General features: G+C 39.3%; 1 protein-coding gene across 1 annotated transcript in view; it reads right to left on the bottom strand.

Moving 5' to 3' along the window:
• Positions 1-20,268, bottom strand: part of cacna1ba (calcium channel, voltage-dependent, N type, alpha 1B subunit, a) — a 144,133-nt gene that overhangs the window by 32,726 nt on the left and 91,139 nt on the right. The window contains exons 24-33 of the mRNA XM_051075122.1: positions 18,836-18,942; positions 18,580-18,591; positions 14,050-14,070; positions 6,388-6,484; positions 5,696-5,856; positions 5,432-5,569; positions 3,842-4,043; positions 919-1,083; positions 483-593; positions 320-403 (exon numbers count right to left, since the gene is read on the bottom strand). Of these exons, the coding sequence (XP_050931079.1) occupies positions 320-403; positions 483-593; positions 919-1,083; positions 3,842-4,043; positions 5,432-5,569; positions 5,696-5,856; positions 6,388-6,484; positions 14,050-14,070; positions 18,580-18,591; positions 18,836-18,942 (1,098 nt within the window). The remainder of the gene's footprint in view (positions 1-319; positions 404-482; positions 594-918; positions 1,084-3,841; positions 4,044-5,431; positions 5,570-5,695; positions 5,857-6,387; positions 6,485-14,049; positions 14,071-18,579; positions 18,592-18,835; positions 18,943-20,268) is intronic.

Below are 20,268 nucleotides of genomic sequence, written 5' to 3'. Positions count from 1 at the left end.
GCAGAGTACTTCTCTACTGTACACCAGACTCTACTGCCCATCCTCAGCTCTTGTGTCAGCCCTCCATGATAAATCATTGCTATTAATGAAAGACTCACACACAATTCTCTCCTCTCTTAACATCTAAAGCTATCAGGCTCTCTGGACTGCTGTCATGTGATTGTCATTGCTGATATGGCTAGCCAATTTGTTTGCTCAAAGCTTGCTATAAAGGCTGTCCCTGCCCGAGCTTATTACCATGACAGCAGAGCTGTATTGGATACAGTACAGTCAGCCCTGTTAACGTGAGGGTGAGGTGAGTGGGGAAGGGTGCTCTTACATTGATTTCAGTCACCAAGATGTCAGTGATACTGCCCAACACTGTCACAAAGTCAAACACGTTCCAGGCGTCCTTTAGGTAGTTCTGAGAAACAGCAGTTGAAAATCATTAGTTGTTTTCAATTATTTAGGAAATTTAGATTCGCCCTGCTATTGTTACTCACCAGTGGACCAAAAGCAATTATCTTGAGGATACACTCCAGAGTGAAGAGAATGGTGAAGACTATGTTGAGGTTCTTCAGCATCACTTCATATAAGTCTGAAGCTCCATGGAACTGAAAGAATGGGTTAATAGTGTTTGTTTCAAGGTATACTTTTGCTGATCAAGCTTTCCTTGCTGGCTTGTAGATGTAACACTGTCTCCTGTTGAGAGTTACTTTGGAAGATCAATACCATCCTCGTTCCCACTCCCACTCTCAAAACCTTACACCAAACCAGCAAAACATTTCTCACAGCAAAAGGAAACAATTCTTGCAGTCTTGTAAAAATTGTGTTTTTGTGCCAACACAGTACACACAAATCATCATTTGAATAAGCATACGAAGCACCAACTAGCAGTTTTGTCATATGTGTAGTAAGCACACAACGTATGGAACTTACCTTCATCATAAGTACCACAGTGTTGAGAGCAATCATGATCATGATGGAGTACTCAAAGGGAGCTGAGACAACAAACTTCCACATCCTGTACTGGAAGGACTGTGTGTTCTCGGGCATGTAGCGCGTCAGAGGTTTGGCGTTTATGGCAAAGTCAATGCAAGCCCGCTGTAACAAAGAAAACACACTTTTGCCTCATTGTCTTCATTATTTAAAAGTATCTGCTCCCAAACCTCAGTTTTCAGTGAATCTGCACTGATGAGAGCAGCTAGCATCAGAACTGACCAGTTTCGATGAAAAGACAACACAGTTTCAGTCTTATAATAACACTGAGTAACTGATACCCAACATGTGAACATAAATTTCAGTCCTGGGTGCTATTTATAGTTAAACTGTGGATCATTATTAAAGTATTAAATGAACACACCCAGGAGACACCCCAGAAGACTTCAAATTACTGAAAACATTGAAAAACTACATACACACATAACAACTGTTTTGACCAAAATATACAGATTTTACAGCCCTGAAAGCCAAAAAAGGAGGATACTGAACAACTGAGCAAATGCTGAGACAACACACTAGGCAACAGACAAGTATGACAAGTTTCGTCACTAGGCAACCATCTAAATCTTGAGAGAACATCAATTCTTGTGCATTCTTTATCAAAAACAGAAACAGACATTCATCAGAAAGAGTTGAACTCTGCTAGTTCATAATGCAGCCTAACAAGAGAAAGACATGGGGGGAAAATGGATGAGATCTGAATGAGATGGTGAATGGAAAGATGACTCTGTTTGTGTGTTCACTCAAACTTGTTGGGCATCCTTTGGTCACTTTAGAGACAGATGGCTGTTGTTCAGTCACAAGTCTGTCATGGCCCATCTCCCCTGTGACTTTTTTTTTCATTTTGGTTTTCACCTTGTGTCTTGGTTTTGATTACTTCCTGTTTAATTTTGTAGTTACTTTATTTTGTCTCCCTTTGGATTTTTTTGCCTTCATGAAAATTCATTCATTCTCAATTATGAATATCCAACAAACCAACAAACAAAGAGGAGTAAAACTGTTAATAGAGCTAGCTAACTAGAATTTTTTAAATGTGCCTTCTGCTTGGTGTATATCCAGGATAATCAGCAGTCAGCAGTAAAATTGGCCTCAATGACAGAGACAGACAAAGAGTTGATCAGTTTAATTAGCCAATTAGTGTCAGCTTAGTCCACCTGTGCCCAGAAACTGCTGAGTCATCACCAATTGCTGAGTCACTGGTTACTATTGTGACCGGGGCCTCCCAAAGGTGGTGGGCCCCAAAGGAGCTGTTGTCTACCCCAGGTGGACAACAGCACATAAGCAAAAAATGTTCTCCTAGCTTGGAAAGTACAAGTCCTATCAACAAAATGTCTTCACTATGAGCTCCACAAAGCTTCAATAAAGACACTGATGTATTATATGTGTACGTATGTTTTATAGTTTAGACACTGTCACTGTTTTAAAACACCCTTCATCTCTGTTTTTAACAAGAACTTCAGAGCTCAGTGAAACTGTGAGTCATGGCACTATGGGAGTCACACTGGGTGACAGAGGACACATTCTTATAGAGAGAATGGAAAATTGATCAGGGTGGCAGTAGAGACTAGATCCTGTGAGGGAAAGTTGCCAAAACATTAGATATTACCTGATAAAAGTAGATGGTAACAAGTGAGTAAAAACTGAAGAACAAGCAGATAGCTTTGCTGCAGCAACGGAACTGCCAATTCTCTGTTAAACAGCATTTGTACTAGAAATTCTAGTGAGTTAGTGTTGAGCTACAGACATCGTCCAAATGGTGTTTCATTCTGATGGACAGATAAAGTTAGCTTAAACTGAGTTGAACATCAAATACTGTTCAAATATACTGTATAGTTACAGGTATTAATTTGAAATGTGAGAATATTGTGTTCGGTTATAGTGTTAAAGGGAAATAAGTGATTTTGGACATTATGGACTATTAATTGATTGCTCTGCACATTTTGTGCAGGCTGGTTTTTTATTGAGGACAAATCCCAGACTGAACTTTGCTGCAACAGTTGCCATCACCCCACTGCCTCTGGGATTCCATCTTCATTATAATCTCTTCCTTGCTGTTCATGGGATCTTCATCATCTTCGTTATCCACCTTCACTATTCTTCATGTTTCTGCTTTCTGAATCATCATAATGTCTAATAGCCTGGATGGACAGCTTTTCTTGCCTGGGTGGTGGCAGGAATTCAAGTACAGGCACAAAATAGAGTGGAACAACCAGAGATTGATTTAATACCATAGTAATTATTTTTGTTAGAGGCACTGATTGTTCATTGAGAGGTATTTCAGCTGATTCACCTGTATGTTCTCCTGTAGAACCTAGATGTAGACACATCAGGAGATATGGTGAGTTAAAGAATTGGGGAGGAGAGGAGAACTCCACACTCTAGCCTGCCACATGACACACTGATAAATCCCCCAAGAAGCTGTAACAAGTTCCCTCACTAAAATGCCAGAAATCTCCTAAACTAAACATAGCAGATTTAAACATTAAAATATCAAAGTCTTGGGAACATTTTAAGACAAAAATGGAATCTGTGGCTGCACATATGCCAGACTAGTAAACTTGCAAAGTTGAGTGTTTTTGAAGAAAGTTGAGCTGAGCTCCCATAGGATCCCATTCATGTTTTAATGATTAATATAAAATTGCCCAGAAATAGCTGAAAAAAGTTGTATACAAGCATAAATGTCCAGAGAAAGCTGGACATTTTGATACCTGAATTGTTTCTGTGGCACAAAGTATGCAGAACTAGTTAGCAAACGAAAACATATGGAAGAAAAAAGTGACCAAAAGTTTATGGATGTAGAAGAACTATAGTAGCATAGCTCAGATTTGTTTTCCATGTCTATACTTATCTCTGTACTTACCTCATTCTTTTCCAAGCTGCACTCAGACAAGGCCTTGTCTCCCTGCTCCTGGAAGGTAATGATGATCAAGGCAACAAAGATGTTGACAAAGAAGAAAGGGAAGACGACAAAGTAGACTACATAGAATATGGACATTTCTATCCGGTAGCCTGGACTGGGACCCTGGTCTTCAAAGGTGGCATCCACAGAGTGTTTCAGTACACTGAAAGGAGAGAGGAGAAAGCACAACATAAAGGAGGTGAGATGCAGAAACAAATCCACTCTATAATATTATGCACCAATGTGACAATACTTACTTTCTGTAATAAAATTGTTTTTTAAAAAAAATGTTATTACCGTGTGTAACGTGTATTTGTATGTGTAATAGGCATGAGATTAATATACAACATTAGAGATATGAAGGCTTATTGAACTGTATTAATATACTGTGGTTTTAACAGCAACCCTGAGCTAGGCCAAAACACTAGCACACAGTCTTCAGTGACAGGATCTTGATGGACAAGTGACCATTCACACTGTTTTATGACTGAAAGGTCAGTGTGTTTCTTTCATGAAATGCTACCAACACCATTCAGCTCACTCTTTTTCAATACTGCTTCTCAGAGCAATATTTCTGCATATGATGCATCAAAGACATCAATTTGAAAGTACTTTTATTTTGGTGACTTTTATTTTGCAATGTCTTTATCTTGCTTAAGGGTTTCACTTCCTGTTAGGAGATTTTCTGTGAGCCAGCTGAATCTGCACACTTTCTGTATTTCTTTGTTCACCACATGTAATCCACACTGTGAACACCAAAGAAGAAATGTAAGTAAATATTTTGAAAATATTATTTACACAAAAAGGCATTTGATTTGATTTTCCAACATTTCCAACATCTATTTATACTGAGGAAAAGCACATCTTGCAGATCCAAATGGTGATTTTGTGTTTAGAATTCTCAGAGGTTGGTGGAGACCAAAGCAGATCTAAAAGATATAGACATATAAAATTTGACTTTCATCCATCACTGTTTACATTGAGTGAATTTCAGTATTTAAACCCAAGATTGCATGGATTTTTGATGGCTACATCATTCCATCAAATGGAGATATTCACTGTCTTGTCAATAATTCTAAACACATTTCCCAAAATTCAGCCTGACATATTTTGAATCTTTGAAAATTTTGGGATTCAAGAGTTTAAGTCAAGTAACATGACCCTTTAATTTGAGCTCAGTGGAAAATTAAAGAAAATCCCTGTCAGTTATATATAGATGGGAACATTTCATGATTTGACAGCTCAGGTCATACTTTTTCTGATTCCACTCTGTACAGTATGTTAATAATATTTTAGTTTTGTCAGTTGTGAAGATTAATATTTTCCCAGAGCTTTTACTACATCCAAATGAAGTTTTTGTCTGTGTAATGTTTTTTATCACTTGCATTTCCAGTGGTCCAATTTTAAGTTACATTACATAAATTAAGAATCCTGAGTGAACCCTGTTGTTTCAGGTGTCAAATCCATCACTGATGGGTGTATATAGTTTCAACTATGACAGCATTACATATGTCTTTAACTCAAAGAGGGAGTCAAGTCAGCTGCACTTACGTTGGCCAGCCCTCCCCAGTGGAGACAGTGAAGAGGGTCAAGAAGGCCCACAGCACATTGTCATAATGGAACTCATATTTTTTCCACTCTCTGGGCATGGCAGCTACCTCGTCTTTGTCATAGTCCAAGAACTGTCCCCTGGATGACAAGAAGACATTAATAAAGAGTGGGGATAGACAGACATAGGGCCTGGTTTTGTTTAAGGGTTTATGGTTAAAAAGTTGTTAAAATAAAAAATATGGAAGATGCAGATTTTAGACCAACTTGCAGTCCTTCTCCAGGCCCTTGGACTCATCTGTACAGTAGAAGAATTTTCCTTTGAAGAGCTGAACTGCAATGACCGCAAAGATGAACATGAAGAGGATGTAAACGATGAGGATGTTCAGCACGTTCTTCAGAGAGTTGACCACACAGTCAAACACTGCCTGAGGAGACACACATTTCATTTGGGGATTAATGGGAAAATTAATTTCTGAACATGCTTGAAAACTATTATCAATTTACTTTTTTGTCTGTTTTGTTTGTCAGGATGTTGCTGTCTTAACCAGAACTGTCTTTAAAATGATATTCACCTAAAGCTGACAAATATGCAGGCCCAGCCTATCCACTGGGAATACTGGACCAATTGTTGGTGGGTCCAGATTGTAATGTACATTATGTAATAAATAACAATAAATGCTAACACTAAACAGCCCCAATATGACTCTATTATGTTAAAAAAACAAACAAACAAAAAAGTAAAATAACAATGGAAATTGAGAGGTATATATTCTGTGTAGGGTGCAGGTATAGCTGCGATCATAATCTGCTCATAATAATCATATCTCATAATAATCTGCTATTTGCTTTCTTTTGTATCTGTAACATAACACATTTGGGCAGTTCAAACAAGTATGAATGTAATGTGCTTCTTAACAGCTGACGTGGAATCTGCTGAGCTCATTTAAAATGAAAACCTTGAGTTTTGGCAGACGTTTGATGGTCTTGAGAGGCCTGAGTACTCGGAGAACCCTCAGTGACTTGATAGTGCTGATGTCTTTGCCTTTGGTCCCCCTGTGGAAAGCAACCATTGTTAAACCACATAATTATCTATAAACAACCTGCAGTAATCAGGTACTCAGTTAATTACTAATGTTGATAAACAGCACATGTAGCAGAAATGGGTTTTCAGACTTAAATTGATAGCCATAATTAGTTTTGTTATACTAACTACTTTTGAAATGTGGCAGAATATGAATGAGGTGTGTTTAGATCATTTAATGAGACACACAACGAATGACTTTCTGGATATCAACAAAAACACATCAATAGGAAAAATGGGAAGTCTGTTGTAAACATTGTTGTGTAAGGTATCCTGGTTCATGCATGATGTTTCTAATGCACAATGGTCAGGGCATAAATACTAGTGTTAGACTGGGCAGATTTGTCTAAGCGCTTGTCAAGGTAAACAAGGTGTGTGCTCACCCACACTCAGTGTTCCTGAGAAGGATAAGCAAGGATAGAAACTGGGAGCAGGAGGAGGCAACCTTGTGACTGGCTTTCTATACGTTATCCTGTCACTCACATTACCTTGGTAACTACACCAATGTAACAGGCACCACTCTAATATACCAAGACACTGACTCATCCATTGACGAAAATGTAGGAGATGACTACATGAGTATGACATTCTAGGAGACCATGGTGGAGAGATATTTTATACTTAAAGGAACAGTTCAACCTTATGGGAAATACAATTGCTTTCTTTCAGAGAGTGAGATGAGAAGATTGGTATTGTGTCATGTCTGTGTGTTAAACACAGAGCTAGAGTTAGGATGTTGGATGTTAACAATCCTGTTTTCCATAACCTGAGGCCGTATGTTTGAGATGCAGACTGCAGGAACCCTCCGCAACAAGGGGTTCACCTGGCTGTCAGTTTCCAAATGAGCGTACTTTATTCTGTAGACACAATTAAATAACACCAACTAACAAGCGTGCCACACACACTAGTAGTCAGCATCTTCAGCACACATTGCTCCAAACACAGAATCACTTCTCTAGTTCGACTGAGCCAGCGTAATGGTGCTCTGCTGTGCTAAAATGTTAGGAGTATTACATTCCATCATAAACACAGGCTTGTAATTCCTCAACACTCCTTGGCAAATTAATTTCTGAGAAGCACTAACAACTTGTACCTGGATACAGTGATTATGTTTGAAAACATGTACAAAGTGCCCCCTGCACAGAAACCACAGATAAAACTAGCAACAAGAGAGAGTAAGATCTTTTCTCAGTGCTATTGAAATCCCTGGACTTACCAAGCAATTTCCTCTGTGCCACTTGTTCACTCAGATGGTAATCTGATCTACCTTGTGATCCATACATACATGAAAATTTTGAAACCGCTAAACCACAAACGGAAATAATTAGATCATGGTCACTGGACAATCTACAGGCTAAGAGACTGCTTGGATTGCACTATGTGGGATGTTTTTCTTTATTGGCAGAGTGACATCTTATTTCAGTTACTGTGAAGATATCTGAATCTTATCTAAACCTGCAACTTTCTATAGTGACAGCAAATCCTGTCAAAGACAATACAAAGAGAAACTGAAGGGTAAAATGAGTAGTAGGGACAGTAGAAGGGTGTACAGTTTGCAACAGATTATAGACTTTAAGAGTAAAGGGGTGTTGGTGGGATAATTATTTGAATTTTCCTCATAAATTAAATTATGTTTTATTGTTGTTTACTGTGAACGATTGTTCAGTGACATCCCTTGATAGACCAGTCACACTATTCTCTCCCTTGATCTTAGAGGAAGATGAGGTCGGATAGCAACTTCTTAATCTAGGGAAAGCAGCAGGGCCAGATCACATTCCTGCTGCAACCTTCAGACATTGTCCAGGCCAGTTAGCGCATATTCTAACCTCTATTTGTAATGAATCACTTATACAGTCAAAAACTACAATCAAATGATTATAAACCATTGGCCTTCATTACGTTTATAATGACATCTGGTCCACTGATTTCTGTCTTGTTTTAGTATTGATCAAAATCAATTTGCGTATAGTGAGAAGAGATCAGTGAATGGTGCAGTTTCGTCATCACATATTATTTATTAATTACAGTTACTAGTACAGTGAATTCTAGAAAAAGCACACAGGAGGGAGGAGTTGTTGCAGTGATCATAACCCTTAGCTCATACACTGGGAAAAATAGAGAAGATCATAGATTTCAGAAGAGGTAACGTGGGAAACTGCTGCCTGAAATTGCCAGCAAACTACTTGAAAATGTCAAGGGGTATATATATTATGTATAAGCTTAGGACTTTTGGCACTTCAAGAAAAGCTTTGGTCCAATTTTACACAGCTGTTGTAGAAGTGTGCTAACTTTTTCTTTAATAGTTGGCTTTGGTAGTCTGACAATTAATAAAACAAATGGAGAAAATTGTTAAGACTACATATAAAATTAATGGCCATTCCCTCCCATCTTTCTCTTCAATGTATAAAGTCTGGCGTCACCAAAAAGCCTTGAATATTGTTGGAGATGATTTCTACCCAGCAGAAGCTACCCTCTGATGAAAAGTCTTGTGGGAGGATGTTCAGACAGCTCAACAGAAGAAGTACAGAAGCACAGAAGAAGTACTTTCCCTGTGGTTATTGAACTCTTGAATGGTAAACCTCTGGCACTTAAATTCACATTTTGTTTTTAGTTGGTTTATTCATTGTTTACATATTTTTAATATGTTTAGATAGTTTAACCTCTGAATTCCAGCTTATCTTTTGCATCTATTATACTCGCCACAAGTACCACAAGGCTGCAGGTACATGAAAAAGGGAGAGAGAGAAGGCTTGAGAGAGAGAGAGAGAGAGTCTTCAGGACAGGTAAGACTGATATTTTCATCTCACTCTCAGAAAGAAAGGGGAATAAGCCTGTTTCCAAAACACTATTTCTTTTACATTTTAAAATAGCCACTTAAGAATTATCATTCAGTGACACTTTAGCTATGTATTACCCCACTGAGTGGTCAGAAAAAACACAATTACTTTTTCTTGCCAAATGTGTTTCCACCATTAATCAACTACTTAAACTGACTTGGACATTGGCAACCCAGAGATTCTTTGACTTTACCCACTATTATAGTCTCTTGTAAAACAATGTGTTGTAGAAAGGCAAAAAAAAAAAAAAATCTGAAAAAACATAAAAATCAGCACTTTTAAACATCTGTGAATAGTAAAGAAGGTATACATGTATTGTATGTATGTATTGTGCTGTATTTATAACATGTGACTATAAGGGGACAGAGGGAATACATTTCAAGCACACTAACTTTGGAATAGGACTAGTTGCCAGTTTTATTCCTGAGCAGTAAACACACAACACAGGCAACTGCACATTTCCACTGTTTCCAGTGTTCTTATTTGCACACCAGACTCATGAATTTGAGTTTGCTAAAAACTGATGAACTTGCTACTGTGTAAGTAAGAATAGGTGATTCTTCCAAGAGCTTATTGTCAGAAAGTCAGTGTTTTTCTTTGAGAGTAGACTTTCAACAACTCTCCCTATAAGAGTCTTGTGACACTAAAGGCCTTTAAATGTATTTTTTCCCAATCAGTTTCTTACTGTGAGCACAGTTGACATGTTTCTACATTTTTTTTTGCTGTGCTACTTTTACCAAATTTAAGTGGCCCATTTGGGCACCAATCAGGATTTAGCAAATATGTGAAACAAAATCTAATGACAGAGGGGTTTTTACTTTTTTGCATTAATTTCTTAATAAATAAAAGTGACTGAACTTTAACTGTGTATTATTAAGACATGAATATACAGAAATATTCAAAACCTTACCAAAATTCAGGGTTTTAACACATTTTGTGGGGGAAAAAAGCCCCTCAAAAAATAAATCCATGCCTTTTGGGCTCTTTCAAAAAACCTAAATACAACAGAAACATATTAATAATCAGAGATAAGTTTAATCTCTCTTTATCTAGAAAGTAGGCATTCTTTGATATATACAATATTTAAGGTGTGACACTAGATCCTTCCCTGCAGTGGAAGCTGCAAGGTAATCAACAAAACATACTTACAGTACAGTACAGTACAGTACTGTGGAACAGGTTGGCTGCCAACACTACTACAACACTACTACAGTATAATACCAAATAATAGCCTTGATCCATCAGATGTGGGGCGTCAGGTGTAAAAATGAGCGTCAGGCAGAACAATTGCTAGCTTTATCCCATGTGTTGAGTCATTGTGGAAAAAAATGAAAAACTGAAATATCACATTGATAATTCAGGCCCTTTGCTGTGACTTAAAATTTAGCTCAAGTTCCTCTCATCTCTCTGAATCATGTTCAGTTGTTTCTAGAATGTTTCTACATCTTGATTGGAGTCCATCTGTGGTAAATTCAATTGATTGGACATGATTTGGAAAGGCACACACCTGTATGCATAAGGTCTCTTTCTCCATGGAGAGGCTTTCATCTATCCACTCTGCCATTAAGCTGAGATCAGAGTTGCAGTGTGGACTGCAGTGTTGCTGTCCTTCTGGAAATTTCTCCCATCTCCACACAGGCTCTCTGGAGCTCTGCCAGAGTGACCATCAAGTTCTTGGTCACACCTGTTGTCAAAGCCCTTCTCCCCTGATTGTTCAATTTGGCCAGGCAGCAAGCTCTAGGAAGAGCCCTGATTGTTCCAAACTTCTTCCACTGAAGAATATGAAGGCCACTGTGCTCTTGGGAACCTTCATTTGTATGTACAAGAGACACTCGAACTCCTTTACGTGGGGCATCAACCTAAGTCCCAACCCAGAACAATCCACTTTTTCTGTCAGTGAACCATGGCATCAAACTTGGATGGGCTGAATTGCATCCTGACTTGTTCACACCCAGCTACAAACTGCTCTAGTGCATAATTGCAGTCACAGTCTCATGAAGCAGTGTTCAACAGGGGAAAAGAACTGCTAATCCTGACTGGGAATATTGCTCAGCAGTGGAAAGAACACTTTGAAGAATCCCTGGGCAAAGTGCTGAGTGTAGATGAGATTTGCCCTGAAATGCCAAAGGCTCTTGTTGAGCTATCTAGCCTGACATGCCTCTCTAGTGTAGTGTGGAGGTTGGGGACAGTGCCTGTGGATGGACAAACCAGGGTGGTGGTTACCAGTTTTAGAAAAGGGACTGAAGGGTGTGCTCCAATTATTGGGATATTATATGGTAAGGCCTCCCTAGGAAAGCTTATGCCAGGAGGCACTTATCAATTGTGAACATTAGATCCATGAGGAGCAATATGGATTTTGTCCATGGATCACTGTACCTGGCTTGAATGTTTCCTACTAGGAGATTTTCTGAAATCAATTTGTGTACAGTTTCAGTCCAGTCGACTCCACTGTGATATGATGACATTGATTCTGTCTTCCACTGGGGCCTTATGAGGTCACTTTACTCTAATCAGAACTACATGCAACAACTTCCATGCTCTGATGCACATTAGTTTAGCATGCATTTACAGTGACATACGGTGTCACTGAGTGTTTTAAGACCAGACACACATTTACACAGAGGATTATAGGAACAACCGTGTAAGATAATCTGATAGCTTTCAACACTCAGATGTAGTGAAGAAACAGGAGAAAAAGTGAGATTAGACTTAATACGAGGCCTAAAATTTGACATGTAGAGGAATGTGAAGGTTCAAATGATAATGGGGACATCTGGCTCAGACGTGACCACAACGGTCAATCACTTTAATGGAATGAAAACAGAGAACTAGGCCCTGAAAACATAATCCCTTTTCCAACTCTCTCAACACTGCTCTGATTTTACTTCACTTACTCTCCAGAGTCAGTTTGTTTCTCTCTCTCCCTGGATTGCAATACTTAAGCAAGCTGCATTAAAAAATAATTTAAAAGACAGGTTAATTTTTTTTCCAAGTATATCTTAATATCCACATGCCATACAGACTTTGAAAGAGTTATAAGTTCCTCATTCCACACTAGCTATGAAACATTGCCATCATAGGGTGAGTAGAGTAAATATGAGTTCAGACTGAGCAAAAAACTAATTTCAGAGGCATAGCAAATGCACATTATGTCAATGCACCATCAAAACTGTCGATCTCCATCATGCCAGGTTTCACTGACAGTGCTGAGTGCCATTAACAAACTATATGCAACTACCAGTGCATATTTTGATCCCCCTCTTTTTCATTAGAGTTAGGATCACTTCATGGTCAGTATGGAGACACAGAATTATGATAGTAACCCTCTAAAACTATATATGAAGTACTATGAGCACTGTGATAAGATAAAGCTTCAAAATCTGATCCTATCCTTTAAAACACATTTTCTTTATCTATTGTATTATCTATTGTAAACACATTTCTGTCACACACTATTTTCTGTTCTTCAAGTTTTTTTTTTTTAACATTATTGAAAAAACTTGATCACTCCCAAAATACCAAATTGATCTTCATGTTCTTGTAATGATGATGGAATGTGACTTAATTTAGAGCTTAACTTATAACTAACACATATAGCTACACATGGATGAACTATTATTTGAGGCAGGTGTCCCCTAGGGATGGGCGATATTGTATTGTTTCTGTAAAATCATAGCTGGACAAACATCGAGCCCAGACATCTGGAAGTCAGACCAAAATATCAGCATTTTTTAAACATGTGCTATCTGCTGATGGTGGCTCTGCTGGCATGGATGCTAATCCTAGTCCCCTCCTGTATGTAGACACATCTCTCACCCCTCACCCCCAAACACACACACACCCCACCCACAGTACTATTTCTTACCGTCATTTATGTTGTTATCGCAATAAATACCAGAAAATACAGTGATAAAATTTTTATATATCGCATCAAGAAAATGCCTTCCCTCTATCCACAACATAAACTGTAGTTCATGATTAAGTTAATACTCATGGCTGGTTCTATTCTCAAAGCAACAGGTACTCCTACTCCTCATTGCATACTCAATACTGTATTCACCAAATGAAATGCACAAAAATGTGCATAAAACTGGCTGCCTGTCCTCCATGCTGATAAACACTGGCTGTATGTGTAGTGTGAGGGCTGGATGGCTTTACATACGGTACTTCACATTACTCAGGTAGACAGAAGGTAAATTCAGTGTACATAGGCCAGAGTTTGCTGATGGTGGATGTTGTGAGTGAAGATTGACTGACCAACACAAGAGAAAAAATCCTTTTTTAAAAGACAGTGACCTCTAAATGACAGGTTTCATTCCAAGATGCAATATAAAGAATTTGTTTAGTGTACCACACTTTTATTCATCATTACTAATTACTAAAACTGCCTATTATTAAAGTAATTATCTAAGTCATTAAAAGAGCTCTTAATTATTTTTTTACTGAAGTTATGACTCTCTCTGTGGTTTTGGTAGAGGCAGGTTTCAGTTGAAAGCTGTCAGACAAAGGTTACTGTTGAGTTAAAAAGGCATTTTATTAATTGGAGTATGGGTTTAATATTTCATACATGAAGCTGATCTAGCATTAGACGAATGGTAGTTACAGAGGGTTGGATTTGGGGGAAAAGGGTTAGGGTAAGGTATGGTTATAGGGTGAGGAATCAGGGAGGGGGGTCAGGGTGGCATAGGAGGGTTCCCCACCTGGTCACACCTTGTTGCGATCTACTTGGGGAGAACAGTGGTAAAACAAGGTATAGCACATTTATGGATGCTTCACACATACAAACAAAATAAAGCATATGTTTGCATCATATGACAACACCATAGTTTCCATTAATGAAAACAGATGTAAAATTTTATATATTTTGGTTGGTAGCAGACAACTGAGTGAGTAAATCCCTGAACAAAATAGGCTCCACAATGGCTTGAACTATAGAAACAGAAAATAGTAGCTGTTATTGGATGCTGAATGTGCCTGTTATTTTTGGAGGCAGCCTATCACTGATTAAGACAGTAAAACAGACTATTGGCAATTAAGACAGGCACTTGTTCAGCCCTTGTTCTGTAACTGCATGCTGCTACAACTTCTCAGTCTCAACCAAAACGTCAAATAAAAAGAGCAAATGCCAACCAGCACCTCATGAAAGATCTTCTACTATAATAAAACAAATAGAAATATCATCCCAGCCCTGAAAATCAGGTTATCATTAGCACCTGAAGCTGACATTAAAAGGCAGTACTGCAGTTTACACTTGAGAGGTTACAGTAGGTGAGATGACATCACCAGAATACAGATCTGTGAAATTTGCAGATTCAGCTTGGATGGAGATGCTATGGTTTGTTGTCCTTGCCACAGACAGTTGATCAAAATGGATGGCAGGCAGACAGAGCTCTGGAGACATGCATGGTGAGTGAATGACAGCTGTCAAAGACTTTTAATCTGTCAATATGGAGGTGACCTGGAGACAAATACCTATTTAAATAATTTGTTTGGACTAAAGGCCTTTTCACATACAGCGCGACGCGAATATAGAATGCGAAAATGTGAAAGAAAAAGTTGACAAATTTATCACAACATTAATATTCACACTGAACGCGATCATGCAAGCATTTTGCTAAACTAATCGACAATGGAGTCGTCATGTGAGGATGAGCTGGTGCTTGCTCTTTTACACGATAAACGGGGAAAAAAAGAGAACATTTCGGGTACACCCTGTTCTGAGGAGGAGACCAGAACACGGGGAGTTTCATTGCTTAGTGCAGGAGTTAAAACTCTACCACGGCTGCTCTCAGACGGTTGACCGCTGGGTGGTGGAGAAAGCCTTTAGCATTCTCACCCAGTGCTGGACGGTGCACCACAGAAGACTGCAGGTCTGCCCTGAAGTTGCTGACAGTATTGTGAAAGCAACCTGCATACTGTCCAACTTCTTCCTTACAGCTGAGGAGAACCAGCAGCCTGACAGTGATGAACCAGAGCCAGATTCAGTGAGCATCCTAGCCCCCATCAGAAATCGGAAAGGCTACAAAGCATCAGCAGAGGCACTGAAAGTGAGGGACACCTTCCGGCAATATTTCAACTCACCAGCTGGACAAGTGGCCTGGCAGTACACCCTCATGAACCATCATCAATCTGCCTCTCTGGACTCCTTCTTACATACAGGGGCCACTGCTCCACTGCACTGGAGCTCTGTTACTTGCACTGAGCAATGACTGAGGTGTGCAGTTTACAGCAATGAGACATGGTGTTTGACAGAAGCGTTGTTGCACATTATATATTTAGGATTACAGCAGGTTAGCCTAGTTAGTTTTTCATTTCAAACAACTAGCCTAGTGTGGTTGTGTGTTGTGTGGTTTCACTGGTCAAGTCAAGTCAGTTTTATTTATATAGTGCTAATTCACAGCAGAAGTTATCTTGAGGCACTGTACATATAGAGCAGGTCTAGACCATACTCTTTATCATTTAAAATTTACAAAGAGATCCCTGGTGTATTCATGGGTGATGTGTGGAGTTGTGAGGGCCACAGGCAGTAAGCCCATGAGAGCAGCACCACATCGCGCAGTCCCCCGCAGCAGCTAGAGGTGTGTGAGCTCAGAGGAGAGCCGTGCATAGAGCTCCAAATAATAAATGGATTTGTTGCTCAGTATGGGTAGATTAGCCTACTCTTTCTGCACCCCCTCCTTCTGATATGAATCTGGTGCCAGTGACTGCAGCCACCTCTCCATGGTCACCTGCAGCTAGCTATTAAAAAGGTGTGCCTCAGATTCTTTAACAGCTTTTTGAGTCGCTCAGCTGCAACATACACATATACAACATATACTTTTTTTTCTTTCTTTCTTTCTACATATTCTTACCTATACTTCACCACCAGTTTTGCACATTCATTCTCAGATGCAAATATTGCACATAACTATTTAATTGCAACTTAAATTATTTTCTTGAGTATTTTTCATTTTGCTGTTGTTACCTGTTGCTGTCTCTACTGCTGTAACGCAAGAATTTCCCTAACAGATCAATAAAGTACATTTATCTTATCTTATCTAACGCAAGCTAGCAAATGTTCACCACATCACAAAGTAGGCTACGGATCATGGGTTGTGTACCCACCGTTTTCATCACAGAGCTCTTCTTCTATTTTTATCCAACTATTGTCTTTAAAATCGTTGTCTTTATAATATTTGTTGCCCTTGTCAAATAGTGCCAGATACTGAGACACAAAGTAAATCAGGGTCTCTGTCATCTTCTGTCAGCTGTCAACTATCAGCTGCTATCTTGACATTTCATGAAGCTACGCCCTGATTGGTTGAGTGCTTTCCTGCTGTGGATGAAACATTAGAAATTGTTGGAAAAATCGACCCGGTGGTGAAAAAAATTAACGTTGCTTTTTCGTGCACGAAAAGTTTGATGTGAAAGTGTTCATTTACAGGACGTTGGACGAACGTCGTTCAAAAAAATAAACTGACGTGAAATTGCATGAAAAAAATGCCCTTAGTGTGAAAAGGCCTTAAGAATGAGACAGAATCCCAGCCAAGGAGATCCAGTGTGTTCTATCATAATAAATGAGACATTATGAAATAAGGACAGCATGGTGGTGCAGTGGTTAGCACTGTCATCTCACAGCAAGAAGGCTCCAGGTTCAAACCTGGAGATTTTTGTGTGGAGTTTGCATGTTCTCCCTGTGCCTGCACAGTCCAAAGACAAGCAGGTTAACTGGTGACTCAGAACTGCCCATAGTGAATGTGAGTGTGAATGGTTGTTTGTCTTTAAATGTCTGCACTGTGATAGACTGGCAACCTGTCCAAGGTGTACCCTGTCTCTCAGTCCTGAATGGAGCTTTTTAATGTAACCTGTGAATAAAAAAACTAATGTGGTTAGTTAATGATATGCTAACTCTTCATCTGGTAACTAGTGCTAGGTTACCATTTCATAATGTCTTATTTATTTTATACTGAGCAGATGTACAGGCTGTCAGTCACTGGAAGGTGCTGTATATGAATTTCACAAAAAAGTATTCACAAATGCTGTTCAGCACAGGTTTGGAACCAAACCATATAAATACTGTATATCTCCATGTGCAGCATGATGCTGAGTCAGACAGATACAGGTTAAGTGTAGCGTAAACTGCAAGTAAATGGAAATGATATGGTAATATGGTTATAGTTCAGTCATTAACAGCCTATAGCTAACAGCATACATGTCATACAGTCTATCTAATATGCATGCTAAGATCACAGAAAGGGCTGATATTCCCTGAGATGCTCTCATGCCCACCAACAGGAGCTTGCTTGTTACATTAGCAAGCTGATGAATTAATAATAGAAAATGTGAAATTGATGGTATCATTCCAGTCAGAGCAGAGTTATGTTGGGGCAATGCACTGATGAAAAACCTCCCATCAGAGGCTCAAGAAAGATAAGGATAATGAACACACAGGTGACATGCCCCTCTACAACAGAGGACAGCAAGGAGGGTCAAGGCTCAAGTACAGGAAAGTCTTAGATGGACAACGAGATGGGAATGTTCCCAGGCAGAACAATGAACACTGAAAGACACCCATCCTCACAAGCAATTTCACTTCATATACTGCATGCCTTACAGTCTTTTCAAGGAAAAATACACCAGCTGAGAGTGATGCATCTTGTAATTTTGAGCTGACTTTGCTGACCAGAATTTAATGCATTCAGTTGTGTTCAGTTGTGTTTTTAGAATGGAATCTCATGATTCAATTCAGGGAATGTTGGATATCACTTAAGTACAACGATACGGCATTATAATCTCTTGTTTCCAAATGATGGGACATTTGGGACAGAGAACGACTTTCTGCATGCACATTAATTACATTCTGAACACATAAGGAACATCTATTTAAATTCTCCTGGATGTTTAAATTCTTATATGCTTTGCTTATAATTCCTCTACAAAATATAAATTTCAAATCTCAAATGAGATTTACAGAGATACACTCCAACAAGCAAATGTTGGTGGATTCTTTTTTTCAAGACTTTTAATTCATATTTACTTTTAGTGAAACAAACAACAGTATCTTGTATAAAATACAGTTGCCCTCCTCATCCTATGACATACCTTTAAAGAAAACCTGAATACATCTAAAGACGTAAGACTGAATATGTGAGGAAATTACTTGTTTTTGCAGTGTAAGCCATGTATGTTTTTCTCACATACATACAGGAGATGACACAGACAAGCAAGACGAGAGATAGAGGAGACATTACCCCATGAAGCTCCTTAAAAACGATCCCAGCACAGAAACAGGGAGAGGATCAAGTCAATAAACACTCACAACACTCACATGCACGCTGCAAGTCAGGTTTCTGCTCCCCAGTCAAAATTGCATGTTGTTTACATTTGGTATGCACTGCACATTACACCTGACACACCAGATGTATCCACCAAATCTGATCATCAGGATTAACAACTTACAAATTGAAGACTTCTCATATTAAAAAAGGTATGAGTTTTTTGACTTACGAAAATGCAAAAGCCACCAGCGCCCCACTGACCACTATGAAGTCCAGAATGTTCCAGAGGTCTCTGAAGTAAGATCCAGGATGAAGCAGCAGGCCCAAGTCCACCATCTAAGACAAAGACACCATTGTTATTCATTTTACTTCCGGTTGTTTTATTCAGTTTATTTGATTAACCAGTATGTCTTTCACAGACTAATCACAGACTATTCATTAATACATCAATCATTTCATAAAGCATTTTGAAATTAATTACAAAAGAAGAGGCTTGCCAGCTTGATGAGGGCAGAGCACATACCCAGGCACAGAAAGTGGAAGGAGAAAGAAAGAAGCAACTTCTTAAAGAATCCTTTAAAACACACTAGGCAGAGTGGTGCAGCAATCCAGCAGAGGCATTCCCTTTACGATCACCTTTATCTTCTCTGTCATGGCCAAGAGGATGACCAACTTCCTCATGAGGGATTACTACATCATCACCAGCTGCCAGAGAATGTAGAATACCTGCATGTTGTGTGACCGGACACACAAACACTGAGGGTCCTGCCACCCCCCACCCCCATCTGATTAAGTTTGCCCTGATATTTTTCTACATCCTTGAGTGCTTGGTACTGAAATAATTCACAGACCTTTAAATGTGCTGCACCCACCAAGATTTCACCACAAGCTGGTAATGGCTGGAAGTAGGTATTGCCATGGGATGTGCAATCTCCCATATTGTTGCAATTGGGATAAGACTGCTGCTGCTAAGAAGCTTCATGGATGTCATCACATGCATACTCTACACAGCCACATGCACATCAAGACTGCCGAAGAAGTTGATAAGCATGTGACGTGGGCAAGGATTAAGATCAAGACCTCCAAGTTGCAAAGTCTGTCCTCTCCAAAAAGGGATCAGAAGCAACAACACCATATTTGTCAGAGGTAGGGAAGAGATTCAGCTGCTGTCCAAATAACCTGTCCACAGCCTTGGAGAAGCCTTCAAAGTGTAGCTCTTAGACAGGCAGATGGTGAGAGTAGCTAAGCTTTCAGACACTAGTCTGCAGCACAACCTGTCAGGATGTATGACACTACCAATGGCAGCATAACCTCATGCTGACTCAAGTGATTGAAACATGCAGGCAGGATGCAAACAGCAGACCCTCCTCTTTTGCAAAGCACCTAATCCAGTCCCAGAGAGATTGTTCCTTGCACTTGGCAAGTGCATGGAGAGGCAACTCCATGTCTTAAAGGGGATAACCTCTACCTAACTCTGGCTTGACATGCAATGATGATGTGGTCCATGGCCACCAAGACTGTCCTGCTCATAAAACTCACAATCCCATGGGAGGAGGGATTAGAGGCTGCCTATGAGTAAATGCAGTCAAAGTACTCTGACTTGGTGGCTGAGTGTAAGGAGGCTAACTGGAGGCCTGTCGATGATCCTGTGGAGGTGGAATG

The sequence above is a fragment of the Lates calcarifer genome, linkage group LG13, assembly GCF_001640805.2.
Source record: "Lates calcarifer isolate ASB-BC8 linkage group LG13, TLL_Latcal_v3, whole genome shotgun sequence".
Classification (NCBI taxonomy): domain Eukaryota; kingdom Metazoa; phylum Chordata; class Actinopteri; family Centropomidae; genus Lates; species Lates calcarifer.
Note: the sequence above shows the minus strand (reverse complement) of the source record. Positions and strands in the feature narration are given on the sequence as shown.